The 19802-nt window shown below is 51.2% G+C and overlaps 1 protein-coding gene across 1 annotated transcript in view; it reads left to right on the top strand.

Moving 5' to 3' along the window:
* The window catches only part of PMFBP1 (polyamine modulated factor 1 binding protein 1), a 2019859-nt gene that overhangs the window by 1910644 nt on the left and 89413 nt on the right, over positions 1-19802 (top strand). Inside the window, exon 43 of the mRNA XM_085636957.1 lies at positions 13492-13585. Within this exon, the coding sequence (XP_085493083.1) occupies positions 13492-13585 (94 nt within the window). The remainder of the gene's footprint in view (positions 1-13491; positions 13586-19802) is intronic.

Here is a 19802-nt window from a genome sequence, read left to right as displayed (position 1 = left end):
GATCATGCCAGATGGCATATGCGGGCTGTGCAGTGGAAACTGAAGTTCCAGTGGGCACAGCATCAGAGGAACCTGTCTGATTGCGTGCAGATCTCGGAGGGCACTGCACGCCAATTGCAGTGGTGGCTAACAAACCAGGATTGGGTCAACGGCAGATCCCTGTCCCTTCCCCAACCAGAGTTCACAGTGGTGACAGATGCATCACTTCTGGGGTGGGGCGGCCACATGGGAGAGGTGGAGATCAGAGGCCTCTGGTCTCCGGTGGAGTCTGGGCTCCACATCAACCTTCTGGAGCTTCGGGCAATCCCTCTTGCACTGAAAGCATTCCTTCCCTCTGTGAGAAGTTGGCCTGATGTATGATGTCACTAGTTCTAGTGTACACCTTATATCAGTCCAAACAACCCTTATGGTGATTAGTTGTAAAGTCAACCTTATAGACCAGCTATCCTAGTGGTAGCATGGACAAGAGCAGTCTTAGGCTAAACTCTGAATGGCATGTGAAGCCAGCTGTGATACCATATATAATCCCTTGAATACCAAATGAAAGGACACCACAACAGATATATATATATAAAATAAAGTGTATTTATTCTAGTCAAACCCTCAGCACTCTTTATGAGATTAGAGGTAAGTACAACACAGTCTTATTTAAGCATACATTAAGTCACACAGGTAAGTAATACAGTTAGGCCCTTGGGGCCACGCAAACCATATACTAAAGAAGTGGTATAAGGACCACTGTCACGGAAATAGGATAGGTCTAGGCCTAGGGAATCGCTGGGGCTACACTACACTAGCAACAGTTAGGAAGTGGGAGGCCCACGGGATTCAGGTGCAGAGTGGAAACACTCACGCGTAATGCGTAAAAGTCGATAGAATTACTAGCAGTTAGAATTTAACAGTTTAAGGACACTTCTGAAGCAGCTAGAGAGTCGAGACTCAGAAACTAGACCCTAGGATAGTCACTACCCTTGTGAGCACCGAAGTACCCAAGTTACCTAGCCCACGGGCTGCGGGTGCATAGGTGTGAACTTGCGTCGGGTTTCTTCGTGGACTTCTATGGATGCTTGAAGAAAAGTTGCTGACAGGCAGTCAGTGAACAGTGTCCGGTGGATCCCAAGGCTGGGATCAAGAAGAGAGGAGACCTGCAAGCAGAAGGGACAGAGTCAAGGTCACTAGCCAGTGACCACGTGGAACCAGGCAGGAACCAGGCGATGTCGTGAAGATTGCAGGCGAAGGTGAAGCTTGTCGCTGCAGCCACGAGAACCAGGAAACGTTGAGGACGACCAGGACCAGGAGGCGAGCTGTCCCACGAAGGCTCTTGCTGTCGGCGGTGTCGAAGTTGAACTAGGACTCACCAAGCCTTGGCAAGCGGAACCCACGAAGAACGGAGGACTTGCTTCTGGTGCAGACCAGGAAGGTCTGGGGTGCTTCTCTTTTGCAAGGAAGCGGGAGCCAGTCTGGAGGAGCCAAACCAGCAGTGAAGATTTCTGGATGCGTCGTCACAAAGGCCACTAGCCAACAGGCAAGCAACCGGACAGACGCGGCAAGCAGGAAAATGCAGAAGGGCCCCACGCAGGACTCGTGGAGTGTGGGCGGCTGATCTTCGGTGCAGATGGTGCTTGGGGTTGGGGCTTCTCAATCCCCGGTGCACAACTTCGAGGGTGCCTCAGAAGCTGCGCTGGAAGATACTAGCCACTTTTCCCAGGTAGCCGGTCCCACGTCTCTCGTCGCCTCCACGGATCTCAGCTCGGCTGTGGACGTGGATCAGGGTCGGAGAAGTCTGGAAGTCAAGGCTCTGGTCGGGCTCTGCAGTCGGTCCCTCGTGGAACTTCAGCAAAGCAAAGGGTAGTCTCTTGATGGTGCCTGTTTGCACAGGGTAGCCACTCCTTGGCCACAAGGGAGATTCTTCAGTCTTCTTCTTTCGTCGAATGTCGAAGGTCCAGAGTTTCTGTTCAAGTTGCAGGTTCATGATAATCTAATCTCCTGGGGCCCAGCTACCACTCTTATACTAATCTGGGGGGCTGGGTTACCTGCTAGGTCACGCCTTATGGGTGGGACCTGGGAGGGGGGGTGGTTACACCCCCTTCCCTTTGTCCAGTTTCGCGCCAGGACTGGGGCTGGAGTGCCCCAGCACCGGTTTGAACTGGACTATGCACGGGACACCTTGTGTGCCCCAGGCATGTCTCATTCTTTTCATCCCTCCCTGCCCCAATACACTAAGGCCTGTCTGGGGTGGTGCTCGCACCTCCCAAGGCAGGAAACCTATTGTCCAAGCCTCCCTTGCCGGGATCACTCCCAGCAGCAGGAGGTCAGACTCGTGTCTGTGGCAGCAGCATCCATTTTGTGATGCTGGGGCTCTGGTTAACTTTAACCGGGTAAGTAGGTTACAACATGTCTTCTCCCTCTAGAAGGGAGGGATAATATCCTCATCCCCAGAAATGGGATGGGGGTATTATTCCAAAGTGTTAGACACCTTACACGACATGTTAAGAGTATATGGTAGGCTATATCATAGAACAGCTATAAGGACATGGTTCCGAAAGCTGCAGACAGGCTCAGCTCATGCTAGAGCACCATCTCACATGTTACCAAGCACTCTGCCTCCAGGATTGTTAAGGCCTGCCATTGGAGTGGCTGATAGGTACACATGTGTCTATATGTAAGTTAGGTATAGGAATACTACACCTAAGCAAGGAGTGATTACACAGCCTTGCCCCAGCTGAGTGATCAGCCAGTTGTGTCATAATGGAAGGCCAGGCCAGGGGTGGCATAATACATGCTGCAGCCCCTGGTAGGCCTAGGGTACACCTATGCCCTGGGTACCTAAGGTACACTGTACAGGGGCCAATAAGGTGACCCTATCCAAATGGGTTATGCACCTAAAGTACATAGTATCAATTTAGAGAGAGAGCAGCAGGGCTGTGGGTCTGATCAGCAGGCCCACAGCCACATCTAAGTCGAAAACCAGTAAAGCAAAAGCAAAAAGTGGGGGTGAACATAGAAAGCAGACCCTACTCTCCTACACCCTCTGTCCGGGGAAGAGTAATGCAGGTGTTCACGGACAACACCACCGCCATGTGGTACTGCAAGAAACTGAGCGGGGTGGGGTCATGGACCCTATGTCAAGAGGCTCTTCGATGCTGAACATGGCTGGAACATCAGGGCATATCCCTGGTGGTTCAATACCTGGCAGGTTCACTGAACGCCAGGGCGGACAAACTCAGCCGCAGGTGCAGGATGGATCACGAATGGCGTCTTTACTGCAAGGTTTCTTTCAGCAGTGGGGAGAGCCTTGATTAGATCTATTCGCCACCGAAGAGAACGTGCAATGTCGGCAATTCTGCTCGTTGGAATTTCCAAGGCGGCACTCGCTAGGTGACACTTTTCGTCGCGAGTGGAGTTGTGGTCTTCTATACGCCTTTACGCCTATACCACCTCTGCCCAGATTGCTAAAGCACGACCGTGCCCAAGTCATTCTGGTGGCTTCGGATTGGGCACAAAGAGTCTGGTATCCGAAGTTGCTACACATGGCCATCAATCCTCCGATCACACTGCCTCTTCGGGAGGATCTTCTGTCACAGCAGCAGGCGACGGTCCTCCACCTGAACCGGTCCAGTCTCCACCTCCTTGCATGGAGATTGAGCGGCGGCAGTCAATTTTTTGAACACTTTTTGTCTTCTCCTCTTGTCTCCTGGTGCACGTAGGGATGCCCGGCTTTAAGTCTTGCGGGTCGTGCCACCGTAATATGTTGGTGGCGGACCCCCATGATGTCTGCCTCTACTGCCTGGAAACCGACCATGACTCCTGGGATTGTCGGGACTGCCGTACCATGGCCCTGAAGGCATTACGGGAGCGGCGCCGGAAGTTGCTGGAGGTCCGGCACTTCTCTCACCGCCGCTCTGGGTCTAGGGGCCATTCGCGGGACCGCTTGCGGGACTGGAGCCGTCGCTCCTTGGAATCTTAGTCTTCACCGTCAGATTCCAGTAAGCGACGCCATAAGAAGAAGTTGAAGAAGCGTGTTCGCTCTCCGACGTCCCCCTGTCGCTCCCCGGAGGCGGACGTGGGGAACAGGGGCTCTGCCCCTGTGGCTCCTCTGGAGCCTGGGAGTCCCGCAGTCTACCAGCTATACCCGGGTCCGTCGGCGACTCCCGCACAGAGGCAAGAGTTTCTTGCTGCCTTGGACCGCCTGTTTAGGCCTCGGTCTCCTGCCGGTGCGCCTGCGGGGCCCGCGGCCCGTGTCCAGATCCTGTTGACCCAGCGGCACCGCTTCCGGCGCCAGCCCCGGAGCCATTGGATCCAGTACCTGCGGCTCTGGACCCGGCGCCACAGGGTGAAACGCCGCTGTCTCCGGCGCTGCCCTTGGATCCGGCCCCGGAACCGCCACAGGCGCCGCAGTGGGTGCTGTTTATCCCGCCCCTGCCTCAGTTCTCGGACCATTTCGTTCCGACCTGGGACCCTCATTGGGATGGGGCTCCGGCTCGGCCTCGCCCGGCGCCGCTCCCGGCGCCGCTGCCTCCTCTCCTGCGACCGGCTCCTTCTACCCCGGAGCCGGATGAGGACTGGGACGGCTCCGAGGACCCCCTTGCGCGGCAGTGTGACTCCGAGCAGGATTGGGTGGATGACCTTCAAGACGCGGGTGAACTTGATGTGTCTTCTGACCCGGGGTTTGCCTCGCCTACGCCTACTATGGAGGAAGGTGCTTCCTACACTATGGTGCTGCGTCGAGCCGCGGAGACTCTCCACCTCGACCTCCCTACGGTGGCCCTTAAGACCAACCTCCTTACAGAGGTGCTCCAGAAGGTGTCGTCGGAGTCGCTGCTCCCTTTCAATGAGTCCCTGCCGAAGTCCTCTTGGGTACTTGGTTGCGGCCGGCCTCGGGGGCGCCTGTGGATAAGAACGTCGCTAGGCGTCATCGCCCAGCACCTGGTGATCCTGCCTCTTGACAACTCACCCCACGCCTGAGAGCCTGGTCATTCAGGCCTCGACATCGCAGAGTGCCTTTCCCTCGGCTCCGCCGGATAAGGACTCCAAGAGGCTGGACCAATATGGCAAGAGGTTGTTCTCCTCAGCCAGTTTGGGGTTGAGGTCGGTTAATACCACCTGCTTGTTGGGCTGTTACTCCCACGCAGTGTGGGATTCGGTGGCGGAGGTTCTGCCTCCGTGCCCTGAGGAGGTCCAGGCTGTCCTTTCCCATGCAATTGCGGAGGGCAAGGATGCGGCGAAGTTTGCCATCAGGTGTGGTTTGGACACTGCTGATTCGTTGGGCAGGGCAATTTCCACGACGGTGGTGTTGCGGCGCCACGCCTGGTTGCGTTACACTGGCTTCTCGCCCGATGTCCAGAGCTCGCTTATGGAAATGCACTTCGATGGCTCCCGCCTCTTTGATGATAAGGCAGACAATGCCCCGGAGCGCTTTAAAGACTCTCGTGCCACGGCCAAGTCTTTGGGTCTTTCCTCAAAAACTCCTGCCACGACGGGGTTTGTTCCTTTCGTGGCCAGGGCAGGGGTACCCAGGCGTGCTCTTCCAGCAAGCCTGTGCAGAACCAGCCTCAGCGAGGCCGCAGACGTGGGTTCCGCAGGGGCGGGTCTGGTAATCAGCGTGCGGGGCAGTTCACTTCCACCCCGGCCGCTTCTGCCTCGAAACCTTCCTAATCCAAGCTTCAGGGGGCACCACACGCCAGTGGGTGGCAGGGTTCACCTCCACCACTGGCACGAGATTATGTCGGACAAGTGGGTGCTGCAGATAATCTGCCAAGGTTACTCGTTCCCATTGCTGTCCTCCCCTCCAGCCATGCCACCTCGGTACCACCGCATGTTGGAGGATCATTTGGCTCTTCTCCGTCAGGAAGTCACGGCCCTCCTGGCCAAGGGGGCCATCGAGTACGTTCCTGGTCAGGAAGTAGGGAGTGGTTGCTATTCCCACTACTTCCTGGTCCCCAAGAAGGACAAGGGGGGCCTGCACCCCATCTTGGACCACCGGGACGTCAATCGCTTACACCGGAACAAGAAGTTCAAGATGCTGACTGAGGTCCTCTCTGCCCTGGACCCTGGGGACTGGATGGTAGCATTGGACTTGCAGGACGCTTATTTTCACATTCCCGTCCTGCCGGCCCACCGGCGGTTCACGGTAGGCCAGGAGCATTTTCAGTTTGCCGTGCTCCCTTTCGGCCTTACCAGCGCCCCTCGGGTGTTCACGAAGGTGATGGCGGTGGTCGCAACTCATCTGCGCAGGTCGGGGTGTCAGTTTTCCCCTACCTCGACGACTGGCTGTTGAAGACGGATTCGCCCCAGGCAGTGGTCTCCCACCTCCAGACTGCGGCCGACTTCCTGCATCTGCTGGGGTTCTCCATCAATGTGCCAAAGTCGCACCTGAGTCCCTCTCAGAAGCTCCCCTTCATCGGAGCACTTCTGGATTCAACGCTGTTTCGGGTTTATCCTCCCGGACAGCGAGTCCGGGATATTCAGGCTATGGTTCCACTCTTTCAGCTTCTATCCCGGGTTTCGGTCAGGATGTCCCTCCGGCTTCTGGGCCTGATGACCTCCTGCATCCTGCTGGTGCCGCATGCCAGATGGCATATGCGGGTGCTGCAGTGGGACCTGAAGTTCCAGTGGGCGCAGCATCAGGGCAACCTGTCCGATCATGTCCAGATCTCGGAGGGCACTGCATGGCAATTGCAGTGGTGGCTCACGAATCGCGATTGGGTCCATGGCAGATCCCTCTCCCTTCCCCAAACGGAGCAGACAGTAGTGACGGATGTGTCCCTCCCGGGCTGCGGAGGCCATATGGGGAGGCGGAGATCAGAGGCCTCTGGTGGAGTCCCGGCTCCATATCAAACTTCTGGAGCTGCGGGCGACCCGACTTGCACTGAAGGCATTCCTTCCCGCTGTCCGGGAAAGTGTAGTGCAGGTGTTCACGGACAACACCACCGCCATGTGGTATTGCGACAAACAGGGCGGGGTGGGGTCATGGACCCTTTGTTAGGAGGCTCTGCGCCTCGGGACATGGCTGGAACATCAAGGAATTACCTTGGTGGTTCAACACCTGGCAGGTTCTCTGAACGCCAGAGCGGACAAACTCAGCCACCGGTGCATGGGGGATCACGAGTGGCGTCTGAACTTGGACGTGGAGCAAGGTCTCTTTCTGCGATGGGGAGAGCCTTGGTTAGATCTATGCGCCAACGAAGAGAACGCGCAATGTCATCAGTTCTGCGCGTTGGAATTTCCATGGCGACACTCACTCGGAGACGCTTTTCGTCTTGAGTGGAGCTGCAGTCTGTTGTGCTGAAGAAGTGCTGAAGAAGATCCGGCGCGACCGGGCCCATGTCGTTCTTGTGGCTCCGGACTGGGCTCGAAGAGTATGGTATCCCGAGCTACTCAGTATGAGCATCGATACCCCGCTCCATCTGCCTCTTTGGGAGGATCTTCTGTCGCAGCAGCAGGGGACGGTCCTCCACCCGAACCTGTCCAGTCTCCACCTCCATGCTTGGAGATTGAGCGGCGACAGTTGACACCTTTCGATCTTCCTCCCGAAGTTTGTGATGTCATCTTGGCAGCCAGGCATCCCTCCACTAAAACAGTGTACGCCTATCGGTGGAACAGATTTGTGGCATGGTGCACAGCTAAAACTGTGGATCCCCTTTCTGCCCCTCTTTCTTTGGCCTAGCAGGGCTCTGCTCTGGGCACGCTTAAAGGTTATCTATCGGCTATCTCTGCCTTCCTCCGGTTTCCTGATCAGCCTTCTCTTTTTAAGTCCCCGGTTGTTAACCGTTTTCTTAAGGGCATTACGCATACGTTCCCACCTGTGCCCTTCATAATGCCTCAGTGGGACTTGAATCTTGTCTTGACTTTTCTGATGTGCGCTCCTTTTAAGCCCCTTCATAACTATCCCTTACGTCTTCTTACTCTCAAGACGGCTTTCCTGGTAGCTATCACCTCTGCCAGAAGAGTGAGTGAGCTCCATGCTCTTTCTTCCAAGCCTCTTTCCTTTCTGTTCATCCGGACAAGGTAGTTCGGAGGACACGTCCTTCTTTTCTGCCGAAGGTTGTCACGCCCTTCCACATCGGGCAGACCATCACTTTGCCCACCTTTTTTCCGCCTCCGCATCCCTCACGGGAGGAGGAGCGGCTCCAACCGTCTGGACCCTAAACGTGCGCTTGCATTCTATTTGCAGCGTACACAGCGGTTCCGGGTGGATGATCAGCTCTTTATTGGCTACGTGGGCGCCAAGAGTGGTTGGGCGGTGCACAAACGGACCATCTCCAGGTGGGTCATTCTGTGCATCAAAGCATGTTACTCCTTGGCCAAGAAGGAGCCTCCTGTGGGTCTGCAGGCCCATTCGACCAGGGCGACTGCAGCCACTACTGCCTTGGGACGCGGTGTCCCCTTGCAGGATATTTGTCAGGCAGCTACGTGGGCCTCGCTGCACACGTTTACCAAGCACTACTGCCTTGACAGTCAGGTCCGGAGAGACAGCTTCTTTGGCCGTTCTGTGCTCCGTGACTTTCTGGTGTAATCTTGTTCGCAGACCCTCCACTGGGGTTAGTATTGCTGGGGTATCTCTTCTAAGGTAAGGAATCTATCACTAACGTGTCTCTTTCAGATGCACAAGTTACTACTTGTGTAATGATATATCTGTAAGAGACATTAGTTAGGGATAGATTCCTTACCGCCCCACCCATCCTCCCCGTTCTGCGAACTCATTACTGGGGTTAAGGTCATCCCCTTTTAGGGCCCTAGTTTTCTGCACCAAAGGTCAGTTTCTCGCATGACTGCGTTTCGGCATGGAAAGTTGTGTACAGAACTGACATCAGCACGCATGGGTGGCGCCTAAGTAGTCTCCGTGACGTCGTCCCGGCGTGCACGATGCCAGTGACGGGTGCAGAACCGCACGGGTACTGCTAAGCAGAAACTTTCCAGTCAACAGTCAGGCCACCAGGTGCCCCAGAAGCTCTGGGCACTGAGGCTGCGTGAGCGCCCGACCGCAACGATCTGCCGTTAATGGGGGGTTCTCGTGGTCTCCAGGGCTCACCAAGTGAGCCACCCGCCGAAGGTCCGTCAGACCCAGCCTGCACCCTCTCCGTGGGCTGCCGGTCATAGTGGAAGACTTTAGGTGCAAGTACGACTGCAAGGTCAGTGGCAACTCCCAAAGTCAGTCTGCGTAGGCCCCAGTCCTGCTGATGCATAGCTGATAGGTCTAGGTAGTTTAGTTTCAAGCCCCAACAGGGCCTTGAGTAGTGCCACCTGGGCGCGGATATGCCCCTCCCGCGCACCCCAGCGAGAGGTGTCGAGGAAGAAGGACCCAGAGGCAAAGGGGCCCGATGGTCGTTGGGAGGGGCTCAGGGTATTTCACAGTCAACAGGCCCTCACAAGAAAAGTCAGGCCCCAGTACAGGCCCACACACAACCCGGCAGCAGACCTTTGTGAACTGCCCCAAGCGATCTTTCCAAGGGGCCTAGGAGGTGTTGGACCACCACCGCCGTGGAGGCAGTCGTTGATGTGGGGGGTTGAAACGGGGGGCAGCCCACTCACCCCTGCTGGTCGCTGCATCGCTGTGCTCTTTGCGACGTGCAGGACCGCTCCAGGTGGCCACGTCATCAGGTGCTGTTCGATGTCACCAGGGTGCAAGGCCGTCAATGTGTATGCCCCCAGACCGGGGGGAGCAGCCCGCCTCCCTCGTCACTCGAGCGCTCCCTCCGGATCACCTGCGCTGCTGGGTAGCAGTTCTCAGGTGGTCCTCCCCGTGGGCCGTGTCGATCGGGGAGCCACCTCTGGTGCAGTGCAATTGAAGGAGGCCCCGTCCAGCGCACTCCCAGTAGGCCGCGGCTCCTGCTCTGTCTGGATCTCACCGATCCGGGGTTAATCGGAGCCACCCGGTCCTCCTGCCCGCACCGCTCTCCCTCCGGTGCCGTGTGGCTCCCCCTGAGTTCAAATCACGCTGGGGGGAAGCTATATCAAGTGCTTTTCCTTGGGCAGGGACGGAGCGCGAGACAGACATGTCTGCTCACTCTGCAATCTTGGACACGCCCCCCCGCCAGCTCCATTTTAATCCAGATGGACAACACAACCACTATGTGCTGTCTAAACACAGCAGGGAGGGACCCGATCTCACCCCCTATCCTTGGAGGCTTAAGCGATCTGGCATTGGCTTCTAACCAGACAACTGTCAATTACAGTCGTCCACCTGCCAGGAGATCAAAATGTTCAAGCAGATTCCTTACGTTGTGACTTCGAAGACTGGGTTCTGCTCGACGAGGTGTTGATAGACATCTTCCGAGAATGGGGTCATCCAACAATCGATCTCTTCGGGGACGACACCAACAAACAATGCTACGACTTTGCGTCAAGATACTACCGACCAGGGACAAAAGGGAATGCCCTTTTAATCGATTTGTATGGGGACTTTTTGTACACTTTTACACCACTTCCTCTCATTCTGAGGGTCATAACCAAACCACCACACCAGAGCAAGGATGATCCTGATCGCATTAGACTGGCCACGACAGTGGTGGTACCCGGACCTTCTACATCTCTCGGGGCATCCACACGGGAGGCTGCTGTGCAGACTGGACCTCCTCTCCAAAATGAACGGGAGAATCCATCATCCCAACCTTCCCTCACTGAACTTGGCTACATGGCTCCTGAGGTCCTTCAATACGGTCAAGGAGTGCATGAACATTTTAAAGGAATCAAGGAGGCCTTCCACAAGACATTCTTATGCATTTATACGGAAGAGATTCTATATGTGGTGTGTGCAAAAGAGATTCCAGCCGACCTAAAGGCAAGAGGAGGTAATTTTACCCTATCTCCTTCACTTGGCCAATTCAGGTTTGTAGTTTGCTTCCATAATGCACCTTGCAGCCATTACGGCGTATAGAAAATCCCCCTCCAACCATCCTTCTTCCAGCTTCAGGTGTTTAAGGATTTTTTGCATGGGTTAAAGAAAGTATTTTGCCCCAATCCGCTCCCCTTCTCTTCTATGGGCGCTCAATTTGGTTCTTTTCAAGCTCATGGGTCCCACCTTTGAACGATTCGCAAAGCGACCCTTCAACATCTCACAAGTAAGACTGCCTACTTGGTAGCAATCACTTCTGCTCGTAGGGTGAGCAAGATCCAAACTCTCTGCTCTAAAGAGCCATACACGGTGTTTCACAACAACAGGGTAGTAATGAGAACCCACCTTTCGTTCCTGCCTAAGGTGGTGTCTGACTTTTACATTAATCAGTCCATTTGATCCTATCAAATTGGATTATCCTATTGGATTTGAGTGCGGCCTTTGATACCGTGTCCCACACCATTCTTTTAAATTCCCTCCGGTCCCTTGGAGTGGATGGCCCCGCACTCGCCTGGATTGCCTCCTTTTTGTGTGAGCGCACCTTTCAGGTCTTTTCGACGAAGGCCTCCTCAGCTATCTGTTCATCGGCATATGGCGTCCCCCAGGGGTCTATAATCAGCCCCCTATTATTCAACATTTATGTTAGACCCCTGGCTGCCATCGCTGAGGACGCTGGGCTGACCATCTTTTCATATGCCGATGATACACAGATTGTCTTTTCCCTTTCCAGTAGTGAAGGCAACCGTGACTCTGTTTTAAGAGATGGACTTTCCCGTGTCGCCGAATGGATGCAAACTCATTTTTTAAAGTTGAATGGCGACAAGACGGAGGTCGTTATTTTAGGTAAAAACAAAGAGTTATGGGGCCCTCAGCACTGGCCAAGTAATATGGGACCCCTTCCACAACCGGTTTCTGTGGTCCGCAATCTTGGTTTTCTTATTGATGACAAGCTATCAATGAGACAGCAAGTTACCAAGGTTGCCTCCACCTGCTTTGCCATCTTAAGGTGGCTGCAGAAAATTCTGTGGATGCTTCCCCACTCTACTCGGAGAACTGTCGTACAAGCGTTAGTTACATCTCGTCTTGATTACGGCAATGTTCTCTATCTTGGCGCCGATGTTTTTACTTTAAATAAACTCCAGGTAGTACAAAACTCAGCCGCTCGACTTTTATGTAATCTACCACGAAGATCTTCGGCAACACAGGCCCTCCGCGACCTGCATTGGCTGAGAATTGCTAGTCGGATAAAATTCAAAGCCCTGTGTTATCTTTTTAAGATTAAGAATGGTGTGGCCCCAAAATACCTAAAATGCCTTGTTCAAGCATACAAACCCTCTCGCTTGTTAAGATCTTCGGCAAACGGCGACTTTGTTGTTCCAAGATTTAAACTCGTCAGAATGGGTGGACGGTCCTTTTCTTATTTAGGACCTATATTCTGGAACACTTTGCCTACTGCCCTCAAGCTGGAAGTCAACTTATTGAACTTCCGCAAAAAATTAAAGACTCTGCTTTTTTAATTTTTTAATTTCTTCCTGTTATTTAATTTGGTGTTGTCATGGTTACTGCGTTCTCCTTTTCTCCTTTTCTTCCTTTTCTTCTCTAGTCTATCCCTGGCGCCGGGAAACCCACTGCGGGTAGCTGTTGCGCATTACAAGTTTTATAAATAATAATAATAATAATAATAATAATTTCGCTACCCACCTTTTTTCCTAATCCCACCACACCGGCTGAAAGCTTGACTTCACATTGCACCAAAACGTTAAGGTTTGGATCCCAAATGTAAGTACCCACATAATGAATGACGGCGGTGACACTCGTCACCACCAGTGGATGTCCCATGCTTCATCTATTCTCCTGTTAGGTTTCTATTCTCCCCATTCCAACTGTCACATCCATCCATCCCGTAGCACATGTTCAAGACTTTGTCTTTATTTCCAAGCATGTTAAATCTTTTTTTATCTCCATCACTATTACAATACCCTCCTCACTGATCAAAATCTAAGGCTCACCTACTTTAGATACTCATCTGTAGTGTTGTATGCTCTTCTGAATTCATAGCTCCCTTTCCATTCAAAATGCTGCCCTCACTTCACAATTAACCTATATTCTCTATCTCACACACACTCTTAGGTTGTAGTACATTTAGCTGCGGTTCCCATTGTCAAATAATTGTGTGCTCAAGGCAACGGAAGATGTAGGAACTAACATAGAATGGGTGCTGAATGTTTGACTTTTATCTCTGTAGCATAGCCACACAACTAAATGCATTGTACTTCCTTAATGCAGAACAAGATACCAATGGTTTTCCTCAGTGAGGTGATGATCTGTGGCACAGAAGAATGCAGTTGTGGCATGATAGTGAGGAGGACATGTTCTGCACGTGTCGCAACACAAGTCACCTACATGGTTGTGCACTATATGACCATTAAGGTAGTGCTCTGTCAAAAACGAGGTTATAACTCCAGCCATCCAGAATACACATGAATAATATTGGTTGTGCATAAGCTTTAGAACGTGTGACTCTTTGAATACCTGCATTGTCTACCTCTGTTCTTGCGCTCTCCTTTCATTGATGCTGACCCCTAACTTGCAATCTCTTTCTCTTCTCAACCCTTCCTACCTGTGTTCTTTAAACGCTACTTCAATTTCTCTTGCAGTCATGCACAGGAAGTTATTGAGAGGCTGCAACAAGAAAACAGACGCCTTAAGTTCGACTCAGAAGAGAGACGGGTTGAGGATGAGAGATTTCAGGTAAGAAAATATGTTGGACTTTACTTCTAAATTGCATTTTCATAGCAAGGGCATACCGATTAAGTCCTTGAAACATCTTGAATTGGAGGGAGTAAGAAACAAAGATGGTGCTTCTGTCTGTGGGTCATTGTTATAAATGGTCCAGTGACACTAAACCTGGATTACCTACAACGTGGTTAAAATGGAGCGAATACTGCGGCTTGCAAGCTTGGACCCAGACATTTCAACTGCTCAAAGCATGTCTGGGTGAAAATCCATCTACAAATGGGAAATCACATCCAGGCCTGGACACTTCACCAGAATCAGAACAGAATTCACCCTTTAGGCCCCCCCTACAGAAACAGTGCTTTATTTGTGGTGGTATTTGCAGGTACCTGCAGTTGAGATTAAGGCCAATCATATGACCGAAATCTTGCAGCCTGGCCCCTCCACTTTAACACTCTTATTGCCATTTAATGCTGCCTTGACTGACACCCTAATGATCCAAGCGTTGCTCAATCCTGCCAGTGATTAACCCAATTGCTATACAGCACAGACCTGCCCTGGTTGATCAAACTTTGATGATGCAGTATCCTACTCCTTTAAGAATTTTATAGCTCAGACCTTTAAGAGCAAGTCAATCCAGAGAGACAGTAAATCAAAGAAAATAGATAATATGGGCAAACAAGTTTTTAAATCAGCTCACCTGGCGCTCCAATCCTTAAATGTTACATTGACACCCTCTAGGACATGGAGAGCAAGATTTTGCATGCTTTAGCTGGAGATTTCCAGCTTTCATTTGTACGGATTATAAATGATGTCCAGGAAGTTCAAGATACATTTTGAGGTTTAGCCAATTATGTTGCCTAGGCTATGGGCATTAGTGTTGTCGTTAGATGCTATGATTGAATTCATGTCACCAGCTTTTCCAAGGATCAACAAGCCTTTGTTATGGCCAGGCACGATTGTCAAGAAGGATGATTTTCCCTTGTAACATTTTAAGGATTGGTAGCAGTCCTCACAACCAGTTCAGCATATTTGTGACTCCTGGGGTAGTGGCAATGCGTGATGAAGTATTCACCAGCAGCAGAAGTTCTGGTAGTACTACCCTGGCGCCACAGCAAACAAGCACCTTCAATTTTGCCTGTATCTGTCAAGTGGAGCCAGTTGGGACTGAATCAGGGTGTTATCTACCCCTCTCTCACTCTTATGTCAGACTACTGAGTCCTGCAAATTGTTTAACATGATGATGTCCTCCCCCTTTTATGCACCAAGCTTCTGTACGCTCCAGTTTTTGTTCAGACCTCTGCAGGCACGGATTGTAGGAAAGTGTCCCTTTTTGCATGGTTGACCTCCACCTTTTGCCGGATTCTCATGCACTTTGAATGTGCACTGGGTTCCTGCTAACCAAGTGCACAGTGCTTGTGTTCGGTCCCAAAACTGTACCATTGTTTCCACAATTGGCACACCTCTGGCCCACATGTAAGTCTCTTGTAAAAGGTACCAGTGATACCAAGGGCATTGTGACCAGAGAGGTTCTCTAAGGGCTGCAGCATGTATTATGCCACCCTAAAAGACCCCTCACCAAACACATGCACACTGCCACTGAAGCCTGCGTGTTTTGATGCAGATAAAAGTGAAGAGTCGACCTGGCACACATCCCTGTGTGCCAGGCCTGCCAGCACTGCAAGAGGCGTAGGTAAGTCACCCCACAGCAGCTCTTACAGCCCTAAGGCAGGGTGAACTATACCTCTTGTGAGGGCATAACTGCATTAGCATATATGCCCCAAATAGTGTATAAGTCCATTCTTAGACATTATAAGTGCATAGTAAAGCCATACTGAGTATCGGGACTGGGAGCTTGTCAATACGAGTTCAACAGCCCCATTATGGCTTCACCGAATCCCAACATATTTGGTAACAAACATCTCAGATTAATGAGCCTACACTGATGCCAGCGTTGGATTCATTAATAAATGCACTCAGAGGGCACATCAGAGACCTGTAGAAATCATGGACACCTGAAGTAATCTCTCTTGGAGTGAAGGAGTCACTCCCCTGCATCTGCAGACACCACAACGAAGCTGACCTGTCTGCTGCTCCTGACGTCCAACGTACTATCTGAGGCTCTTCAACACAGGTGGTGGTTCTGGTACTCCCTCGAGGCCATACCTGTCTTCTCTGCAATTTTGAAGCCAGTACCCCTCGTTGGAACCGCTGGGACTGAACCCCTGTGCACCGTGTGGACTTGCCATTGCCAAGGCTTCTCCAGCACTGAATCTTTCATAGATTCACATGCTTGTATCTTCCCCTTCGTCATGGTGGGAGTCTCGCGGTAGTTCGAAAAGAAGTACCATAGAAGTACATAGAAACCACCAAAAGGAAAGAAAAACTTTAATATTCGTCAGCATCTTTATGTAGGTCCAAATTTTGACCAATCAGGTACCAGCCCTGGACCTCAACTCCCCAGCAGAGCCACCAGACCTCAGATTTCTGACCGCACGTCGTGTGTAAGGGAGTCTCTACCTGAGCTCTGCTCAGTTTGTCAGTGAGTGAACTTTTGACCCTGCTAGAATTCACCTCAAGGTATTGTCTTTCTACCTTCTTTGCTTCAAAGATGTCTGAGGGTTCTAAGAAGAGGCTTTTTAGGCCCTGTAGATCCTGTGGGGAAGGCAAGGCTTTTTTTCTGAAGATCCACACAAAGACTGTCTTTATTGCCTTTACCCTAAACATACAGCCAAGGACTGTAAATACTGCAGAACCTGTTCAGCAAAAACTCTAAAGGATAGACAGGCTAGATTGTTGTATGGCTCCAGAAGAAGAAATCAAAATCAGACTTTGGATCTGATGTTGAAGAGAGCCCTGGGCCATCCTCAGCTGAGTGGAAACGTAAAAGTGAGGGCTCTACCTCACTAAAGGCTGATTCAAAGAGATTAAAGGCAGAGAAATCCTCCACTGCCAATAAAACAACCCTTAAGCTTGAGGAAATCCTCTACTGCTTCTCTGCCTGTTGCACCTCGTCGACGGCCGTGGTGACGGCATCGTCGACTAACACGGTGACGACGATTTCCTCGTCAATGGCATCGTTGAAGGCTTCAACGGCGGCGACGACAACGAACACTGTGTCGACGATTGCGTCTACAACTTTGTAGACAGGAACACCGTCGACGAGGGCGTCGACGGCCCCGTCCAAGCGGGCTCCGTTGACGACTGTGTTTAAATCACCCTCTCGGCCAGTGTCGATGACAATCACTATCAGGCGTCTTCTGTCGTCGATAGCCTTGTCGACCGATCAAAAACAGGACATTAAAGGTCTCCATTTGGTTCCAAAATCACCAGGCTTGTTACCTTTACCCAAGATATCACCGTTGCTTCCCTCTCACCTTCTTGATATGGAAGATGAGGGGAGGAAAGTCTTTTTGGCCCCGCTTACAGCCCCTCACAGCTCATATTTAAATGCCAGGACACTGATGAGGAGGAGGAGGAGGAGGAGGAGGAGGAGGTGCAAGGACAGGACACTTCAGAATATATAGAAGGGGATTACTCATTCACGGGTTGCTCTCAGGCCCAACGATACGACTCTTTCCAAGAGCACTATCCTTATGAGGCTTATGAAGAGCGTCAGGAAGTTCGGAGAGATTCCATGCTGGTGCCATCTCCCTGGTCACAGACCTTAGGCTTATGTTAAATGTCTATTATAAGAGATTTCTGGACTCTCAAGCCCCAGTTCCATTGATGCCCGACGGTCGGAATATTCAGGTCATTCCGCCTTCACCAGTGGTTACTCCGCCGCCTGTTGCGCAGGGTGAGAGACAGGCTCCTCAATGCATTACAATCCAAGATGATTACATCGAGAATGAGGCAGACGAGGGTGAGCTCACTCAAGAACCGGACCTACTTGGTCAAGAATGGGATGATTATTTGGCTCCATCTTCGCCGTCGCCTTCCTCCCCTCTAGCAACTCCCCCCCCGGGAGATATTGGGGGCTTCCATGAAGTACTCGGGAGAGCCTCTAGAATATTCGATTTACCTTTGCCTGTGGTACAAACCAAATGTTTTCTTTATGATTTTAAGGATGCAACAAAGAAATCGGTTCGATCCATTCCGATTGTGGATTACATTTGGAGTGAAGGGCTAAAAATCACGAAAAACCCAGCTTCCGTTCCTGCTGTGTTACCGAGGATGGAGAAAAAATACAAGGCACCTGATTCTGCTCCGGCGTGTTTAATTGGTCCTCCTCGTCCGGATTCAGTTATAATGCAAGCTGCGCAGAGATGTTGTAGGAATCCGCAATCTCCTTGCTCGGTGCCTCCAGACAGGGAAGGCAAACGCCTTGACAACATGGGCAAACGCTTCGCTACTATGGCCGCTACTGCTATCAAGGCCTCTAACGCCTTAGGGATTTTGGGGAGGTACGACCGTCAGTTATGGTCAGATCTGGTTCCTCTTCTCGAACACCTGCCCAAGGATTGTAATGAATCTGCTTTTCACTAAAAGGACACACCCAAACCCTGAGGCTAATTTGCCACCGCACCTTCAAATCACACACTTTGCACAGCACTCCCACTTTGGAGGCAAAAGACAAATTCAGGTGCTTTGAAATAACACACACAAGTTTATTAATGAACGGTAGGCCAAATATATCAGTATATGCAAATTCATTGGTATCAAACACTTTAAATGAACAAGTAAAATAAAATGCAGGGACTCTCTCTTTTAGAATAAGGCTTGGGGTTTATTACACAATGCTCTCTAAACAAAGGCTGTCTCAGGTGCCAAATGCACAAGATCCAAATATATGTAGAAAACTATAATCTAAACGCATGAATAATACAGATTAATAAACCAGCAGCAACTGATATAAGATAAGACACACTGGACGTCCTGCAAGAGATCAGAAAGGTGTGTATATATATATATTTTTTTTTGTTAGAAATGGGGGTCTCTAGTTCTACTGCTGAGAAAAGAGTGCAGAAAATCGTCGCTAACCCCCGTTAGCGCGCCGCTGCAGCTGGAGAGCGTGAGGAAAATCTTCGCTCTGCTGCCGCCGAGCGCTCGCTACCTGAGATCGTCGCGTCACCTGTCGGCGGGCCTGAAAACGCTCGCTAACCCCGAAGATTATCGCATTACCTGTCAGCGGGCCCCAAAACGCCCGCTAACCCAAGTACCTTGCATCAACTGTCTGCGGGCTTAAGAGTGCTCACTATCCCAAAGATTACCACATTGCCTGTCAGCGGGTTCCAAAACACTCGCTAACCCAAAGATTGTCGCATTGTTTGTTAGCGTGCCCCAAAACGCTCGCTAACCAAAAATCATCACACCAAGTACATCACAGCACGGATGTCGAGCGTTCGCCATTTTCCCCGCATCGCATCAGGATCGTCGCTCCCTCGCGGAGCGCCATTTTCTTTTGTCGCAGCAAGATTGCACACGCAACAGGCTTGGCGCATCAACCTCCCTTGGCTGCAAGGATTTTATCGCATCACCGGCTTAGCATGAATAAGTTTGTCGCTTTATCCTACCCGCAACCCAGCGCATCATCCTCCCTTGCGGTAAGGATTCAACGCATCGCTGGTTAGCGTGAGGAAATTTATCGCTACAACTCCTTAGTGACATTTTTGTTGCTTTGCTACAGAATCCAGATACCTTGTGAGTAAAAGGGTCGCAGAGACCACTGCATTGAACTGAACATCCCTTTGTGCACCTTGAACTATTTTTGCAGCATTTTTAAAGTAACCCTACTCTCTTAGTATTGTGGATTTTTACTGTTATTGGTCTTGTGTTAAGTCTACATAAATATACTTATTTTTTATAACTACTTGAGTGGTGTCCATTTGTAGTGTTCCTCATTGTGTTACTGTGTATGGTCATAAATGCTTCACACACTGCCTCTGAGATAAGCCTAGCTGCTCGTGCTACGTTACCACAGGGTTGAGCAGGGGTTATCAAAGGGTGTAGGCTGCTTACTCTGACTTATGAAGAAGGGTCCCTACTTGGACAGTGGCCAGCCATTGCCAACTAGAGACCCCCATTTCTAACATTGGTGGTCAGCGGTGAGGATCTGGACTTGCATTTATGATTGCATACAGTAATTATAGTGTACACTACTAGTGAGTGCAGACCATAACATAGCTACGTACGTTTTTGAGGTTTTTGATTCTATTTTTGATTGTTACTGCCAGTTATTGCTACAATGGGCAAGCCCAGATCCAATGCCTCTGAGGATCTCTCCTGGGAA

The sequence above is a fragment of the Triturus cristatus genome, chromosome 12 (assembly GCF_964204655.1).
Source record: "Triturus cristatus chromosome 12, aTriCri1.1, whole genome shotgun sequence".
Lineage (NCBI taxonomy): Eukaryota > Metazoa > Chordata > Amphibia > Caudata > Salamandridae > Triturus > Triturus cristatus.
The sequence above is the reverse complement of the archived record's forward strand: the minus strand, read 5'-3'. Positions and strand labels throughout refer to the sequence as shown.